At 40.8% G+C, this 17,232-nt stretch overlaps 1 protein-coding gene across 3 annotated transcripts in view; it reads left to right on the top strand.

Moving 5' to 3' along the window:
• ACAD8 (acyl-CoA dehydrogenase family member 8) overlaps nucleotides 1-5,663 on the top strand; it is a 600,270-nt gene extending 594,607 nt beyond the window's left edge. For all 3 annotated transcript variants that reach the window (XM_078870130.1, XM_078870132.1, XM_078870133.1), the window contains one exon: nucleotides 3,912-5,663. In XM_078870130.1, the coding sequence (XP_078726256.1) occupies nucleotides 3,912-3,967 (56 nt within the window). In that variant the 3' untranslated portion in view covers nucleotides 3,968-5,663. The remainder of the gene's footprint in view (nucleotides 1-3,911) is intronic.
• The last annotated feature ends 11,569 nt before the right edge of the window (nucleotides 5,664-17,232 follow it).

The following is a 17,232-nucleotide window of genomic DNA, read 5'->3' as shown; positions in this document are numbered from 1 at the left end:
GTGCCACTGCGCGCATACACGCGTGCATGCACACAGCCTCACACACACACACAGCCTCACACACACACAGCCTCACACACACACAGCCTCACACACAGCCGTCAGCTTCTATTAATCTCTCCTTAGTCTGTTAAATATCACTGTCTGGCACTATGCATCAGGCACTTAGCATGCTCACTAAAGCATGCAGCCAGTATGTTTTTTTTTACTATTGTTGCAATCAGCCTCAAAAGAAATTGTCGGCATTGAAAAAGTTTTGCTTAGAGAAATATGTTTCTTAATCGAAAACGTGAGCAACTGCACGACACGCTGCGGCTTCACGCAGAATGCAGCAGATAATGCGCTGTAGATGTTTCCCGCGCAAGCTGTTTCCACCATCTCAGTGTATACATCAAGAGAGCGGAGTATTTGTGTTTGCCATTCCCTGCGCTCGATGTTGACACAGTGGCCACTGAGCGCTCCTTACGCGCGTGAGTTGTATGCGAGCGATGAGATAGGCACATCACGTTCCGTCAAGGCCGGCTTTGACAACCTTGCATCGCTCCATCCCGTCCATTGATGAGCGCGCCGTTCGTGATGGAGCATTGCCCTTGGTAAAGGTGTAGCCCTGCAATTGCCTGCTCACGGCGCTGCTAGCAGATGGGCTTCCACCAGAGGGTTGATCCCGATATTCTCTCTGGGGAGGGTGTTATGGCCGCATCTGTCCGTGCTTACCAGAACATCCTGAATAAGGTATTGACTTTGGGGAAAGGGGGCGAGGGGGAGAAAACATCGCCCCTTTGTTCAGTGAGCATCATTCCCCTGTGTGGTGATGCCATTTGCATGGCACATGATAGCCACTCAGTTTAGCGCGATATTATCTTTCACAATATGCTACAACATTAATTTCACAATATCATGATTGGGATATCAGTTTCCCTTAAGTTTGTATGTATTTCACATTTGTATATCTCCCATAAGTGTTTTGCATTTTGATATTTGTTGTGCTTTGCTGTACTTCCAGTGTGATTAAAGATTGCTTTAACATTATTTAACTGCCCTTCACTAGGTTGACGCCTGCCAGATGTATTGGTAATCATTACAGTCGATAACGCTTATCATGCACGTGCTGCCAGTCACACTCCATTTCATTAAATATTTAACTCCAATATAAACATTATTGCATCGTTTACCGCGGAAACATTTTACAAAGCAATAACTAATGGTTAACAGCCATCTATTATGCACAACGATGTTTGCGTAGTTTGATATATTTAAATGATTTTTTGTCAGGAAATAACATACTTGAAAAAATGTCTTGAGCAACGATCATAATGACAGTTTTAAGGTATTAAGCAAAACGTATGATATTATTACTGTGGATGTTTTATCGTACGATGTGGTATTGCCGTGACGCGCCAACCCATGCAGCAGCTCTTTAGGTCCTGTTACAAGGAACGTGTTATTATTGTAATAAGATTAGCAAACACAGGTAGCCGTAATTCTGTATTACTACTCAATTCTGAATGTGTCATCAGATTGCAATTGCTTATCATGTAGCGGTAACTCTTTATATTTATGAATACATTTGTAAATTGTTTGTTTTCTTCTTCAAAAACAACAACCAGGTTGAATAATTGTACCAGCTACATGGGTTAATGTGGTGACAGGAACCGATATCGTCTCCAAAGTCACATGGAGGAGGTGGTGGTGGTAATAAATGTGGCGCATATGCAGGATGGAAGAGACCTGGTTATCAAAACAGACATAGTCGGACTGGCAGCAAGAGGTCGACAACCAAGGTGAACACCTAAAGCCAATGTCAGGACACCATAGGATCAGACAGAGGAGGGAGGCTGGTGATCAACATTAGCAGGTTCTGGCAGAAACAAGCAATGGTAGTGAGGTGTTGTGACATGATCAGAATTACTTATGATATCTTCTTGATCTCTCTCTCTTTTGTTCCCATGTTGCATTACTACTGCAGACTTTCAAATTACACAGATGCTTTTAAAGCAGGTAGCTTTACGAATCTTTCATGACATTTGCATGGCATTTTTTGGTAAATCCCATGATGCTGCGTGGTATAATAACCTTCAGCTTCACTTGCATTGTTTAGCATTATTCAAGCTCTGCGTTTGTGCTTGGCCCCAAATTGATTTTGCTGATTTCACTGAATTGCTACACGTGGAAAACCTGGTTTAAGCTCCGATGCCAGAGATCTATTTGAACTCGGGATATTAGCAAAGCTGAGTTAGTATTGTGACACAGGAATTTTCCCCTTGAGCCTCCCAGCTACCAACTGTTTTTTTTTAAATCCCCCAATGCCAAATAAAATCAATTGCATTAATGTGATGGCTGTGTTGTGCAGGCACTGTTATGTTACCTCTGTTGGTCACCCTTGATGTATGCAACAAAAACTAAGTGTATCTGATCTCTAAATATAAATGCGGGATGAGCGATTTTGACAAATAACATTCAATAAAAAAGAAATGGCGGTTTGTCAGGACAAACCGCCACTTTTTTTCAAAATTTCTTGCTGTGGATTGCACACCTGATGATGATTGCTTGTGTTGCAGTCGAAACGTCGTGAGAATTTTTATTGTTTTATATTTGTATTTTATTATTTCCCTTTTACGTGACTTTACCGAAAGAACCAAGAATATGAGTCCCAGCAGTCACGAAAGCTTTAAATAAAAAAAAAACATGAAATAAGTTAGATTACATCTTTTTTCATCATACATCTGGGGATGCTTCGTTAAGTACCACTAATTGGGAAGTCGGTAGGGGTTGTTCCGTGTATATATTTTCTTCCGCCAGGTGAATTTGGAATTTCCACTAAAATTTGGATGAGGTCAATCCCAATGCTCGCGAGAGTAGGAAGAACGTGGGCTACGCTCTGATTGCGCTCGTTATTCAGCGTATGTTTAATCAACCCCAGGCAGTGAGACACCAGGATTTAATTCGTTACAGCAGTGTCATTTGGTACCCCAGTTAGTCGATGGGAAAATCGCTTGTGGCGAGGTAGAGTGTGGGTGCTCCCAGCGTGGAAGCAGGCCAGAATATCCTCTCGAGCAGTGTTCTTCACTATTTTTCAAGGTGGGGGGGGGAGGCACTTTCCCCAATAAGACATCATCAGTGTGAGGTCCGCTATACCGACTGCAAAGGTTTTTTTTTGTATTTGTGTATTGTTGGGGGCCAAACGTCAGAGGCCGCACTAAAGGCCACCAGGGGCCGCTCGTGGCCCGCTGGGCCTTGCCATGAAGAACACTGCTCTATAGGGACTCTCTAGATCTCCCTCGAGTGGGAGGCCCTTCTGTTCGCAGTAGTGTCAGCAAGACATTGCGGGTCCTCTTTTCCTTTCTTCACATACGTTCTTGGTTTGCAAATAGGGGAAGAAAGCCAAACGAGTAATATAAGCAAACAGTACTCTTCATAATCACTGCTTAGAGCTTCAACTCCCGGTTGGGAAGGCCCTGCGTGAGATGGTTTAAGTGACATTGATAAATGGGCACATGCTGAAGGAACCGTATTGCACATTTAAATCACCAATTTATATGTTAAAGGGGAAAAAAAGTGTCAAAGGAATCTTAATTTCCTTGTTTTGTTGTGAGATACTGGCTGTGAACCATGTGGTCTCGCGTTCCGCTGCCCCCAGTACAATGCGCGGTGATGGGTTGTTAAGTTTAATTTTGTTTGATGCGAACCATGAACTATATTTAAAAGGGCCTCCCTGACTGACGGTGTAATGTGTTTACCGTTGGCGTCATGTTGAGATAGCATCGGATCGGGCAGCACGGGCCATGAGTTAATTTAAATAGCAGGGGGCTCGAGCTGTCTGGCTGCGAGAGCCCTGATAACGTGAGCTGTATACACGCAGAGGGCTTCCCTGTTATCTGCTGAGTGCAGCTGTCTTCCCCATTTTTCTTCAGGTACCAATGAAGTGATGAGAATGATCGTGGCCAGGAGCTTGCTTGAAGACCAGTGAACAAGACTCAGGATTTATGTCCTTCAAGATGACAAGCGTCTCTCCTCACACCACATTTTGTTTATTTTAATTTGTCATGATTACTGATTTTTCATTTATTTGTTGCACGTGCCTATGTGTGTGTGCACATACAGTTATCGGAGTAGTGATGTTTCGCACACAAGGTGCAATTCTAAGCCATGTTCAACTTTAATGGAAAATGGTGCAACCCGGCCTTAAGCGAGTACCTGGTGCGGTGTGTAAACATCAGCAATGGGGAGACAAAGGTGGTTCTGGCCACACCACCCTGTTGTGTACCGTGCTGGCCTTTAGAGGTACTCGCCAATAATCCTTGCTGCAACAGCCTGAAACGGCTCTTTGGGGAATCTTTGTCTTTGTTTTGTGGACATATAGTTGTTGAAATAGGAGCATAATGGTGAGTACAAAAGATTAAATTCCTCGCCATGCACAGCATCACTGAAAAATAATAACTGAACCAGTGAAAGGGTCAACTCTGGCCTAAATTAGTAACTGGTGCGATACATGAACATTAGCACTGAAGGGAGTTCAAATGTGGCTGGACGTGGTGCTGGCCACACCATTTCCTCACCAGGTAACACCACCCAAAATATATTGATTTGATGATTATAATGATGGATAGACGTTGGTGGATCTAGTTGACCCTGTTCTGGATTTAAACCAACCTGAAAGGCCAAATGAATAATTGGGTAATATTGGTAAAAATGTGTACATTTTAGTTTAGAATTTAGAAAATCATTAAATGCAATGTAGACCATTACCACAGTATCCTGTATGTAATTTATTTTCTAAAATTGACATATTGGTGATGGCATATCAATAGCATTGTCAGCTTGCTAAAGACAACCAACAAACTTAATAATTTGCATATGTAATTAATTCCCATAATTTCTTATATAAGATGTGTATTCTTATAATTTTTGTATAAAGTCCCAATTTTAGGAAAGGATTACATAAGGATCTGGATTAAAATTGTGGAGTCTCCATAATTGCTTTAGGAGTAATTATGGGATTTAATTTCTCACGTAGTAAAATGCATTTCTATTTTAATCAACAATAGGTTATCACAGGTTATGTCTTTGGGCTGCCAGGCTTTCTGCGGGGGCAGTGCTGCATTTAATAAGATTGCAAACTGCTTAATAAATATCATAGTTTCATTAACATGTAATTGCAGTGATACATGAACTTTAGCTCAAAATATTGCAAATTAATTGCACAAAGAAACTTCGAAATGAATTCCGTATATGTTTTACATTGAATTCAGCTTTTAAATAGATCAAATCCCAGCAATCTGATCTAACCCGGCAATAATCTCAGGCTCGAAAGATGCTTATACATGGCTGAGCAGCTTAGGTCCTAATTAAAGTCGTGTGTGTGCAGAACTTGTCACGCTCGCCTACAGAATTTATATATGAAATGGGTAAACTTAAGGGCATTAAACCTTTCGTCACTTCTACGTTTGGCTGATAAATTTTCACCACGATGACTCTCTTAAGTCAGGGAACCAACGGTACGCACTCAACCATGACAAACGATAACATAAATATGTAAATCACATAAACTTGATTTCATTGGTCTTGAGAATAATTTTTATTTGCCTAAATTGAGAATATTTGTGAGCACTGTTTTTTTCCTCCAGTATCTATGCCTTGGAAACGTACACTTTTTCTGTGAAATTACGGAATAAAAAAAAATTGAAGAAAAAATTATTGAACTGTCATTATTTACTTTGTTTTGCCTGTGGACCTTTTCTCACTTGACGCACTGATTTTCATGTGTTGTTGTATTGCCAACTTCTACACAGTCTTGTATCTTGACACCAATTGCCGACATCAATTCTAATTCCATGAACACCTTGCAGTGTGCCTGATGGTGATACATAATTTGTGAATGCTCTTCGGTGACATTTCAAATTTAATTCTTTAATTAGCAATTTAGGCTACGTTAAATTGCAATGCATTAAACACAAAGCGGATGTTCACATATCTCCGTGAAGGTTAAGCAGGGTCCTTTACAGCTATTTTGAATGATGAATAAGATATATTTAAAAAATGATTGGCCAGTCGTTGACATCTTGTCTCTATTATTCCCATCACATTCGCCGTTTGTTTTGGAGGGCGTTTTTATATATGTTATCTTCTGCTTATTGAGTTCCTTTAATAGGAGATTCGTTATGTTTAATATTTTCACTGCAGGGGGGAAAATATTTTTCACATGGCAGGTGGTGAGTAGGTATCCGTGCAGAATGTGCTCAGGAAATGAAATTGTCTGGCCTATAATAACTACGCTTGGAAATGTCACCTTTTCAAAGTTCTAACCTCATTGATTCTACTTTAGCCCATATATTGGAAACTTTTCTGCATCGGCTGTGATAACATTTCATTCTCAAAATTCAAATCCGCGAGTGCATTGAATTAGATGCAGTCTACAATGCTGTGGTAAAAATCACACTTGCCATGTGATGGACTTTTTCAAATCACGTTAATTTAAATGAGTTTTACATATATGTTGCGTTTCCACTTTGCTGTAATGCTTTACTGTTTGAAGTTGATAAATACATTTAGGCATGATCCTACAACCGATATGCCACCATGTCAAACCTGCTTATGGGGCCGTCCAAAAATGACGTCACGCGATTTTGGACGATTTTTGACCCCCCCTCCTCGTCACACGGCGTCACAAAAAGTCAGACCCGCCCTCAAATATGACGTCACACAGCTCTCCCCCCCCAAAAAAAACATATTTCCATTTTGAAAATAAAACATGCTTCAAATCGCTTAACTATTGTCATTGTAGTGCATATTTAATGTGGCGCTGCACTCTGATGTAGGAGTGTTGTTATAACAATTAGTGTTGTTTTAACAATTCCATATTTATTTAAAGTTGTTGTTGTTGTTGTTTGACTTGCATCCCACTGGGATTTTTGCACACAGCGTTGGTGTACGGTGTTTTTTCTGCAATATTTTGCTGTCTTTTCTTGGATTTTCTGTTTGCACTTAGTCACATATTCACTTTAAGATGTTTTTTGTTCATGTTTTTGTTTTTTGTTTGTTGCGGTTGCACCCGATTCAAGAGCTGAATGGCTCACAGGGCTATACCTAATAAATGAACTTGAACTTGAGTTGCGCATTTTGATGTGACGTCACATTTATCACCCCCTACCCCCCCGCGTGACGTCAATTATGGACGACCCCGATGTCGATGTTCCAGAATGCTTCAAAAGTGTACGTGTGTGTGTGTAAACAGAAATTGTGTCCACATAAACAAGTCCATATATGTATAGGATTAAGCTCATTTTGTGAAACGTGAATGGAACACCTCAAAGCATTGAAAGCTACCCATGTTGGTCTTATCGATGATTGTGTGTTGCTGTGGTGTAATGGTTAGCACAAAGGCTTGTAAGTTGAAATAGTGGGCACAGCTTGTTTGATTTACAATACATTTTTGGGTCAGGTCGCGTGATTAAAAAGTGCATCATAAACCCTCCGCCACCTGACACTGCCAATTAATAAAGTTGTCACGTGAATAAACGTGCAAATATATGACTGCTTTAGCACACCCCGATGTGTTAGAGAGCAATTCACAAATTGGTACAACGTTTCGCTGGTACTTACAGCCAGCAAATGTCATCTCCCAGAGGCTGTGCTTTAACGGTGAATTATTTATTACTCTCTGTAAGTGTTAAACAAATTGTTGTGGGTTTTTATTTTACTTATTTTCATGACACGATTCTAATATAACAATTTTAACACAGTTGGGATAAAAAAGGTAAGGCAATGTAATTAAGAAACTATAAATTCAGTTGTGTTGCCTACAAAGTGAAACATTTTGATTGTGGAGTTCCCTCAAGCAGAAATACGTCACATTAATGTTAAGAATGGTCCCTGGAACGTGACACTGAACAATAATTCGTGGAATGACTTCATATTGCCTCTCCTACCTCACACTTAGATGTTTTGTATACTTCATGCTCTATGAACAGAGGTCTCCACATGTCATCTGATATAATACAATTTGACCCTCAGAGCTGAGCTATATTGAAGCAAAGTATATAACTAAATAACTATTTTAGATGATCTATTTTGTGCAGTCACTGGTGAATGAGTGGGGAATATCAATTTTACAATTTTGCCCACTTCAGCAATTGTTTCTTGCTGTGGTCGTCCCACCTGATGACGGACGCTTGTGTTGCACCCGAAACGTGATTTAACTTATTTTATACCTACGTGACTTTACCGAAAGAACCAAAGAGTATTAATTTCAGACTTGAGATGTTGGCTCGATCACAGATGGGTGTGTGGATTCAAACCCAGCGTTCGATTGGTGCTGAATCAGCTCTTGAGGTAATAGCCCAGACTCTCTTTCTGGATTCCTCTCCACAAGTTAACAAGTTTAACAATCTACACTATGGGAACCTCATTTGCCAGTAAAAATATGATAATTGGTTTTTTACCCTTCTATCTGGCAACAAAACTGACACCTTTTTAGAAGGAGTCATGTTTGCATAGACCGCAATACCTGCAGTCATAAATACAAACAAAAGACATAACTCTGATAATGTGCACTGTCCTTGAAGTTGATTGGTCCACACCCGAGACAGCTTTCCTTAGAGCCTAGTCTCACATGGGTTGGACCAGATGACGCCAAAAGGCGCACAACTCAAAGACAATGCACCATCAGAGTATGAGAGCTCGGGGCAAGCATCTACACTATGGGAACCTCATTTGCCAGTAAAAATATGATAATTGGTTTTTTACCCTTCTATCTGGCAACAAAACAGTCATGTTTGCATAGACCGCAATACCTGCAGTCATAAATACAAACAAAAGACATAACTCTGATAATGTGCACTGTCCTTGAAGTTGATTGGTCCACACCCGAGACAGCTTTCCTTAGTTGTGCGCCTTTTGGCGTCATCTGGTCCAACCCATGTGAGACTAGGCTCTAAGGAAAGCTGTCTCGGGTGTGGACCAATCAACTTCAAGGACAGTGCACATTATCAGAGTTATGTCTTTTGTTTGTATTTATGACTGCAGGTATTGCGGTCTATGCAAACATGACTCCTTCTAAAAAGGTGTCAGTTTTGTTGCCAGATAGAAGGGTAAAAAACCAATTATCATATTTTTACTGGAAAATGAGGTTCCCATAGTGTAGATGCTTGCCCCGAGCTCTCATACTCTGATGGTGCATTGTCTTTGAGTTGTGCGCCTTTTGGCGTCATCTGGTCCAACCCATGTGTGACTAGGCTCTAAGGAAAGCTGTCTCGGGTGTGGACCAATCAACTTCAAGGACAGTGCACATTATCAGAGTTATGTCTTTTGTTTGTATTTATGACTGCAGGTATTGCGGTCTATGCAAACATGACTCCTTCTAAAAAGGTGTCAGTTTTGTTGCCAGATACAAGGGTAAAAAACAATTATCAAGTTTAACAATGTTAGAGCCACTCATTACTCTGCAGGTAGGCATACCATGCATCCGTCTGTCAGCAGGTCTGCTGTCCTATTTGTCATTATTAGCATGTCCCGTGGATATATCTCAACATAAATATATACGTGGTGCACAAAAAAGATATTGTGCACCACGTATTAATTTATCATCGGTGCATTTTATTTGAATTCTGAGCTGATCAAATGCAGCAACGACAACAGGAGTTGCGGCTTAACGTTTTTTTTTTATTTACATTTGTGTACAACTGAGTTAAATGTAGAATTCGGTGATTTGGGTGCAGTTAATGTATGCCATTTAGAAAACTTGAAGCAACGCCAATTTGTTGCCCTTGTTTTATATTTTTTTAAATCACAGAGGCTCGCCCTTTACTTCCTTCAATGATGTATAAGAGATGTGCCCCCTCCCCAACTCCTCTTCCCCCTGCCACATCTCCGCATTATTTTTTTAAATGAAAAATGTCTACAAATGCATTGAGCACATTTAAACCAGTCAGAAACGAAGCACCGTTGCTATTGCAATGTTGTGTTCTTATTGTTACATATTGAATGGCTGTTTTTAACAAAGCAAAAACAAAAATGCAGTGGCTAAGCAAATGCTCCAAGTGTATAATTAAAAGTGACCAGCAATAGATATGGAGTACTCATCAGATGTGCCGTACCCCTATCAGCCTATTATGTAATCCGAAGTTAATCGACAGGCTGATGTGTTTTTTATACCAAACTTTTAATAGATCTAATTCCAGACAGAACAAATTGAGTATCTTAGTAAGTAACTTGTAAGATCGGGATGGAAGGTGGCAAGAAAACATTGCAAATGCAACCGCGGTAAGTGGACTCTACCACGGGTCGAACGCGTGTGTGGACAGGAGGAGGGCAGTTTACCAAGACGAGGATTGCAGCAGCACACAGCTCAGTTATATACGGAAAAAGAATAAAACCGGTTTGTAGGATATGTGGGATACGGTCAGAGCAGGCTTGAGAGGCTTGGGTCGTGCAGAAGATGGAAGCATTGGCCATGATGTCGACTTGATCTTGATGGAATGAGAGGCATTGGGGACGAGACAGGAAGGGGATTGAGGCCAGGTGGTTTGTGGCGACATGACTGAGCCTGGCTCCAATGTTTTGGGGCACGGTCCCTGTGGTGCCGTGCCTATTGTTCAGGCAGAGGATGTATCAAAGGAACATAGCACGAGGCAGCCATCAATTGACAGCAGTGTCTTTGATTCATAACCTTGCAAATTATGAGATACACAATGAATACTAAACACTGCATTCACAAGTGTTGGGTATTATGATTTAGTTTTACTTGGAAACGCATATAGTTGGTCATTAGTTGTATCTGTGTAATGTAGCTCTCGGAGACACCGTCTTGTCTTTCCGTATATTTATTATATATATAAAAGGTAAATTTGTGAATGTGTGTCTGTTCAAAATGTTTAGCATACTTCCCGACATGCAACAAACTTGAAATTTGCCATGTGGGTAGTTTCCAGACTGTACACCATGCAAAAATTATAAAAATAGACTTTTGTATTTTTTTTTGGGGGGGGGGGGCGGAATAATACATATATTTTGCACGGCAAGTGAGCTGTGACGTCACATGTCATCACCCGCGCATGCGGAAGCGTCACGCAGTGTGCCTGCTGACGTCACACACCCCCTCCAACCCTCCACGAGTAAAGTGCCATACAAATTTCGATTTAAAGCTTTCGTGACTGCAGGGATTCATCTTCTTGGTTCTTTCGGTAAAGTCACGTAGAAGGGAAGTAATAAAATAATAAAAATAAAACATAATAAAACAATTCTCACGACGTTTCGGCCACAACGCAAGCAGCCTGAGGACGGCTGCTTGCGTTGTGGCCGAAACGTCGTGAGAATTGTTTTATTATGTTTTATTTTTATTATTTTATTACTTCCCTTCTACGTGACTTTACCGAAAGAACCAAGAAGATGCCATACAAATGTGTTGCAGGTCTAAGGCGTTCTTCGCGCAGCATTGCTGCTTTACCGAAAGAACCAAGAAGATGAATCCCTGCAGTCACGAAAGCTTTAAATCGAAATTTATTATTTCAGTCGTTTACTGCCGTACGCACCCTGAAAGTTGTGTGTCTGCAGCAAGCGCGTGTATGTGTACCTATGGACGCGCGCACGTATGTGTGTGGGGGGAGCGGTAGTGTTGTGGTTAGCGTGCTGTGCTACGAACCTAGCAACCCGAGTTTGAGATTCCCGCTCACAGCCACCACCGGTGACGATTATTTTAACCGCTCCAAGGCCTCCCCTAGGTCGACTCAGCCTCAATCGAGTAACTGGTGTGGTGTGTGAACATCGCCACTGGGGCGACAAAGGCGGCCGGGCGTGGTGAATCCAAGTCCCGGGCGAAGCCGGGTAGTAAAGCTAGTTATGAATAAAATCCACTGACAACAAGTAACCACAAGTGACTCTATACGTTTGGGTAGTTAGACGACTCTATTCTGAGACAACATAGCTTCTGGTCTCCAGACAACTCGGAGACGACCCGTTCCAAGGCAACAGCGGCGATTCCCCCATACCAACAACAGCCCCCAGGTCCGGTTTGTGCTGCCTTTTATACCTCGCCCCATCCGGCCACGCCCCTATTCTAGAATTATCCTCGCCGCACCTGGCTCCATCAATCTCTGCCCTTAGGGGGCGTCCATTAATAATGTCACGCGATTTTGGACGATTTTTGACCCCCCCCCCCTCGTCACACGGCGTCACAAAAAGTCAGACCCGCTCCTCAAATTTGACGTCACAAAGCTCTGCCCCCCCTCCCATATTTCCATTTTGAACATGAACATGCTTCAAATCGCTTTAAACTATTGTCATTGTAGTATGTAGTTAATGTGGCGCTGCACTCTGATGTTGTAGGAGAAAACAGTTATTAAAATGTATATTTAATTAAGTAAAACGTACTGTCTTTACATCTTTATATGCTACGTAGAACTAACAAGTGCGTTCTAGCGCTTACCATGCATGGCACATACACTTACCACTTTAGTCTATTAATTCGTAACACCGGGATCTGTTGTATGCCTTCATGGCGGTTAGCCTTCCCCGCTAGACATGCCCTCGACAAAGTGCACCTAGCCTGGCACACGCGCCGTGATGAAGTTACCGCAATTTATTGGTGAACAGAGGGCCGTTTTTTTCATTATGTGTATGGAATAGTGATGCACTTAGTGCACACACTTTGTTCTTTCCATCACTAACTTTGTTTGTCAGGCACGGGAGATATAATTGAGGTAGTGCACGTCGGGAATATCGGAGCAATAGGAGCGGGATAGAGGATTCATGTAATGTGTATGGGTAATTAACAATGAGTGTATCTCAAGAGTGTAGGGCTTCCAAGACAAAGTACAATGGACAATGCTATAAGCATTCCCCTTGTGGTAAAGGCCCTTCAGTTTTCCTTGATAATTATACAATCACAATAACATCAGGCTGGTAAAGATTATATATGCAGAGGTTGGGGCTAATACATTTCTATAATCATATGACCAAGAGGGTAAGCATTGGTAATTTCATATCACTACTCATTTAGTTTAATCAACTTAGCACTAGCTATTACAAGTTTATTAAATTGTGCGACTATTACTTTAAACTTTCAAACGTAAAAAAAGATCCGCAATCTAAAAGCAGTTGGGCCGGCAAATTCTACATAACCCTGGTTCTTATATTACATGTTAACTTAACATAATATAAAACAAATAGAGTAATCAGATTATTTATATTTTAAAAAATGTGGGATAATATTCCATTACATTGCATTATAAGACGTCCACTAATCAGTACTGCAATAAGGCACTGATTACTTTTAAACGGCAATCTTGGCAATAATGTGTGCACGTAAAATCGAAAACATGTGCATTTCAAATAGCAATGTTTTGCTATCGCTGCGTGTATGTTTTATGTTCATATGTTTTATAAACTTTTATACGTCTGTGCTTGTTGGTGAAGTGGTTTGTGGCAGGCGTGTTGACCGTGTTGCCGTCTCTGTCAAGGGACTGGTTAAATATTGCTCGCAAATGCTCGGGGTTGTGAGGTCATTTTTCATATGAACCTGCTTTGTACAGATAACCTTGAAGCTGGCTCTGTCTACCATTCTATCCCTAATTGTGCAGGAATATATCAAATGTTACCATTTACCAAGCTATTATTCATATTACCATAACAATTTACTGCGCGTCAAAAGCGTTTTCTTTTATGAACGACTGCAAGCCTCAGATAAGAGCAGTAGTGAAAAAAACTCAGGATAAATATCAACAGAAATAGGCAATATTGCTCTGGCCATTTTCACATTATTTTCACCACTGAAGTTTCTCTCCAGTGAAAAACGTGCTTAGACTTCCTTTCTGATTCCCATTTAATGTTATCTATTTGTATTGTGTCGGATTATTTCTGCGTAAAGCATCAATGTGTTGCCAGCAATGTTAATAATGGCCATTTCTACAGAAATGCATATGAACGAGGGGGTACGGGATACGGTTGCAAATAATACTTAGACGAAAATTCCGAATGTCGTCTCAGAATCGCGATGCAGACTCGTGCTGTTCAATGGGGTTCCAAGATCATAACCGAGCCGAAGTTCCCCACTTGCTCGATCAAGATATATGGTGGTAGTCAGTTTAACACGTAGGCTTTCGCGACCAATGTTATTCATAATAAAGTTTTTGGGTTAGATATCGTTATTTATAAATGTGTCGTAACCCTCCACCACCCGACACGGCCAATCAGCAAAAAAGTGTCACGTTGACAAAAGACAAATAGTTCACCATTCTGGAGAATTGCCCGACGATGCTGGATGCAATTGTCAGCGAAACGTCGTACTCAAAAATTGTAAATGTTGTGGTTTCACTCTTCAAAGTAGTTAACTATTTGTCTTTTGTCAACGTGACACTTTTTGCTGATTGGCCTTGTCGGGTGGTGGAGGGTTACGACACATTTATAAATAACGCGATCTAACCCAAAAACATTTATTATGAATGATGGTAGTCATTATCACCCTAAGCATGTGGAGGAAATTCCTCATTTCTATGGCCAGAGCTATTCAACCCATAGCGGACAAACACTGTTCAACTCACACAAAGTTGTATTCGTTTTATAGCTTTAATCAGGATCATGAGCCAAGTCAACCATCAACTCGGTTTTGAACTCTCAACATTGCAAATGTAAAGTCCAGCCCTCTTGCAACTGTGGCCATGCAATTCCAAAGTATAGCCCAAATAGTAAAGCAACTGCAGTCTGTGCTCCTTCAACGGAGGAACAGGAAAACTATGCACTCTCTCCTGAAGTCGACCTCGACAGTGACATTCAGCACGTGAACATGTTGACGCACGCAAGATGTATTTACTGTTCTTTTTAAATGTATCCATCTATGCCATTTTTAAACCAGAATCATAACATCCAAAACTGCCCGTCCCATTCTCTGTAAGCTGATTCTGATTTAACAGCCATTTTTAAATGGCGGTCATACCAACCTATTTTTAGTTAAGTTAATTAATGTGAAATAAACATGAATGTTCGGTGTGTGTTTGCTTTTCAAAATTTGAGGAGAGTAAACAATACGTCAATGCTTTTCCAAGTGACGGGAATTTTCAAGGCATCATGATGTGGTGTGGGTGGTTGTCTGACTAGAGCAGGGGTCGGCAACCTACGGCTCCGGAGCCGCATGCGGCTCTTTACGGGCTGCTTCTTGACGATATGTACGTATGTACAGTATATGTACATAGATGCATTGCGGCTCTTGAAATACTGAATTTTGTACCGAATTGGAAAGAAATGGCTCTTCTTGTTATTTTGGTTGCCGACCCCTGGACTAGAGGCTTTGTTAAAATGACATTGGTTCTCAGCAGTGCTTTCGCAGATCTCACTCCTCCGAGTTAAAAATTTGAATACCAACTTCTGTATGCTCTTATTGATTTAACACTATCTTTTGTCAACCATGTTCACAGATTGCAAGACGAATGTGAGGTTAAAGCTATGAATTCCTGATATCTACTTGACAGTTTCATAATTTCCATCCTGGAGCCGATGTGAGCTTGTCTGTGATGAATAGCACGTGTACAGTAATTTTGCACTAAGCAGCGTGTTGCAGTCCAGAGGGGCCAAGTAACAGCTTTGTACTGCATCTTGCTGCGTATTGCATGTTTGTGTGAAATTCCCACGTGGAGTGAGACTTCTTGTTCGCTATATATTTACTGCATACACGAGGGTTCATGATGCCAAAGCGACTCGTGAATTAAAAACTACTATAAACGTGATAATAGTTTTTTTACCCTTTTATCTGGCAACAAAACTGACACCTTTTTTTACAAGGAGTCATGTTTGCATTGACCACAATACCTGCAGTCAGAATGTAATAAAAAAACATAACTCTGATAATGTATGCACTGTCCTTGAAATTGATTGGTCCACACCCGAGACAGCTTTCCTTAGAGCCTAGTCTCACATGGTGTTGGACCAGATGACGCCAAAAGGCGCACGAGTGTGGACCAATCAATTTCAAGGACAGTGCATACATTATCAGAGTTATGTTTTTTGTTTGCATTCTGACTGCAGGTATTGTGGTCAATGCAAACATGACTCCTTGTAAAAAAAGGTGTCAGTTTTATTGCCAGATAAAAGGCTAAAAAAACAATGATCATATTTTGCTACTGGCAAATGAGGTTTCAATGGTACTATAAACATTTTTTTTACTTTACCAGATAAGACCCAATGAGCTATATGAAGCTTTTTTTCAGAAGCGACCTGGCCACAAATAATAGCCCAACGAAATGGCTTATCATGTGGACATTTATAGCGGCCAAATACTCCAAACGCATGTTTCTAAATGTGGAGGGAAAACCCCAGAGGTAAAAATCCACACGACCATGGGGAGAATAAAACTCCAAATATACAGGCGTCAGGGTCTGAATCGAATCTATATAGTATGTATAACTTCTATCACACCGTACTTTTCCAAACATGCTAATCGAACCCATGACCTGTTGTAGCAAACGAGGTAGTTAACAGGGCTGAACGATTTAGGGCAAATATCTAATTGCGATTTGATTTGCGATTAAACATTTTTAAGTCAAGCTTCAGTTCAATATTCACAGTTTTGTTGCCAGATAAAAGGGTAAAACATGTGATGGAGCATTACCACATGATACCATCAAAATATGAACTCTATATTCTAATTCAAGGATGACACCTTAAAATATATGAATTGCTTTCAACATGTATTTATTAAAATGTTTTAATTGAAATAGAACAATCAAACATAGAACAATTGTTAAGTGAAATAAATAAAGTTGTAATAATAAAAAAGCAATTCCAATAAGAAAATAATAGGACTTTTCAAATCGCAAAAAATCGCAGCCTTTGCGATTTGCTAATCGCATTGTTTCAAATTGCGATTTCGATTTGAAATCGATTCATCGTTCAGCCCGAGTTAACATCTTGTTCCACAACCCGGGCACATTAGGCCACGTCCAAACAGCTGTAGAATTCATCTTTAAGGCAGGACGGGTCCATTTACTGTATGTTGAACTTCTTTCGCACCGTACACAGCCAACTCCTATATAATCAGAGGTGCGTGTGCCTGCTTAAACATGTGTTTTTTGTGTTATGGCTGTCCAAGCATAGGCCAAAGGCCTTGTATGCCCCAAAAATTCCAAGTTGTCAGCAACAAAACAGCACAGAGTTGTGAGCGGATGAAGAGTCGACACTTTTAGCTGCGGAGAATCTCGCTGTATAAAGACGCCGACAAGCGTTGCGACTCGGAACTTTATTTTCTCCAAG

This window comes from Lampetra fluviatilis, chromosome 29 (genome assembly GCF_964198595.1).
Source record: "Lampetra fluviatilis chromosome 29, kcLamFluv1.1, whole genome shotgun sequence".
Lineage (NCBI taxonomy): Eukaryota > Metazoa > Chordata > Hyperoartia > Petromyzontiformes > Petromyzontidae > Lampetra > Lampetra fluviatilis.
The sequence above is the reverse complement of the archived record's forward strand: the minus strand, read 5'-3'. Positions and strand labels throughout refer to the sequence as shown.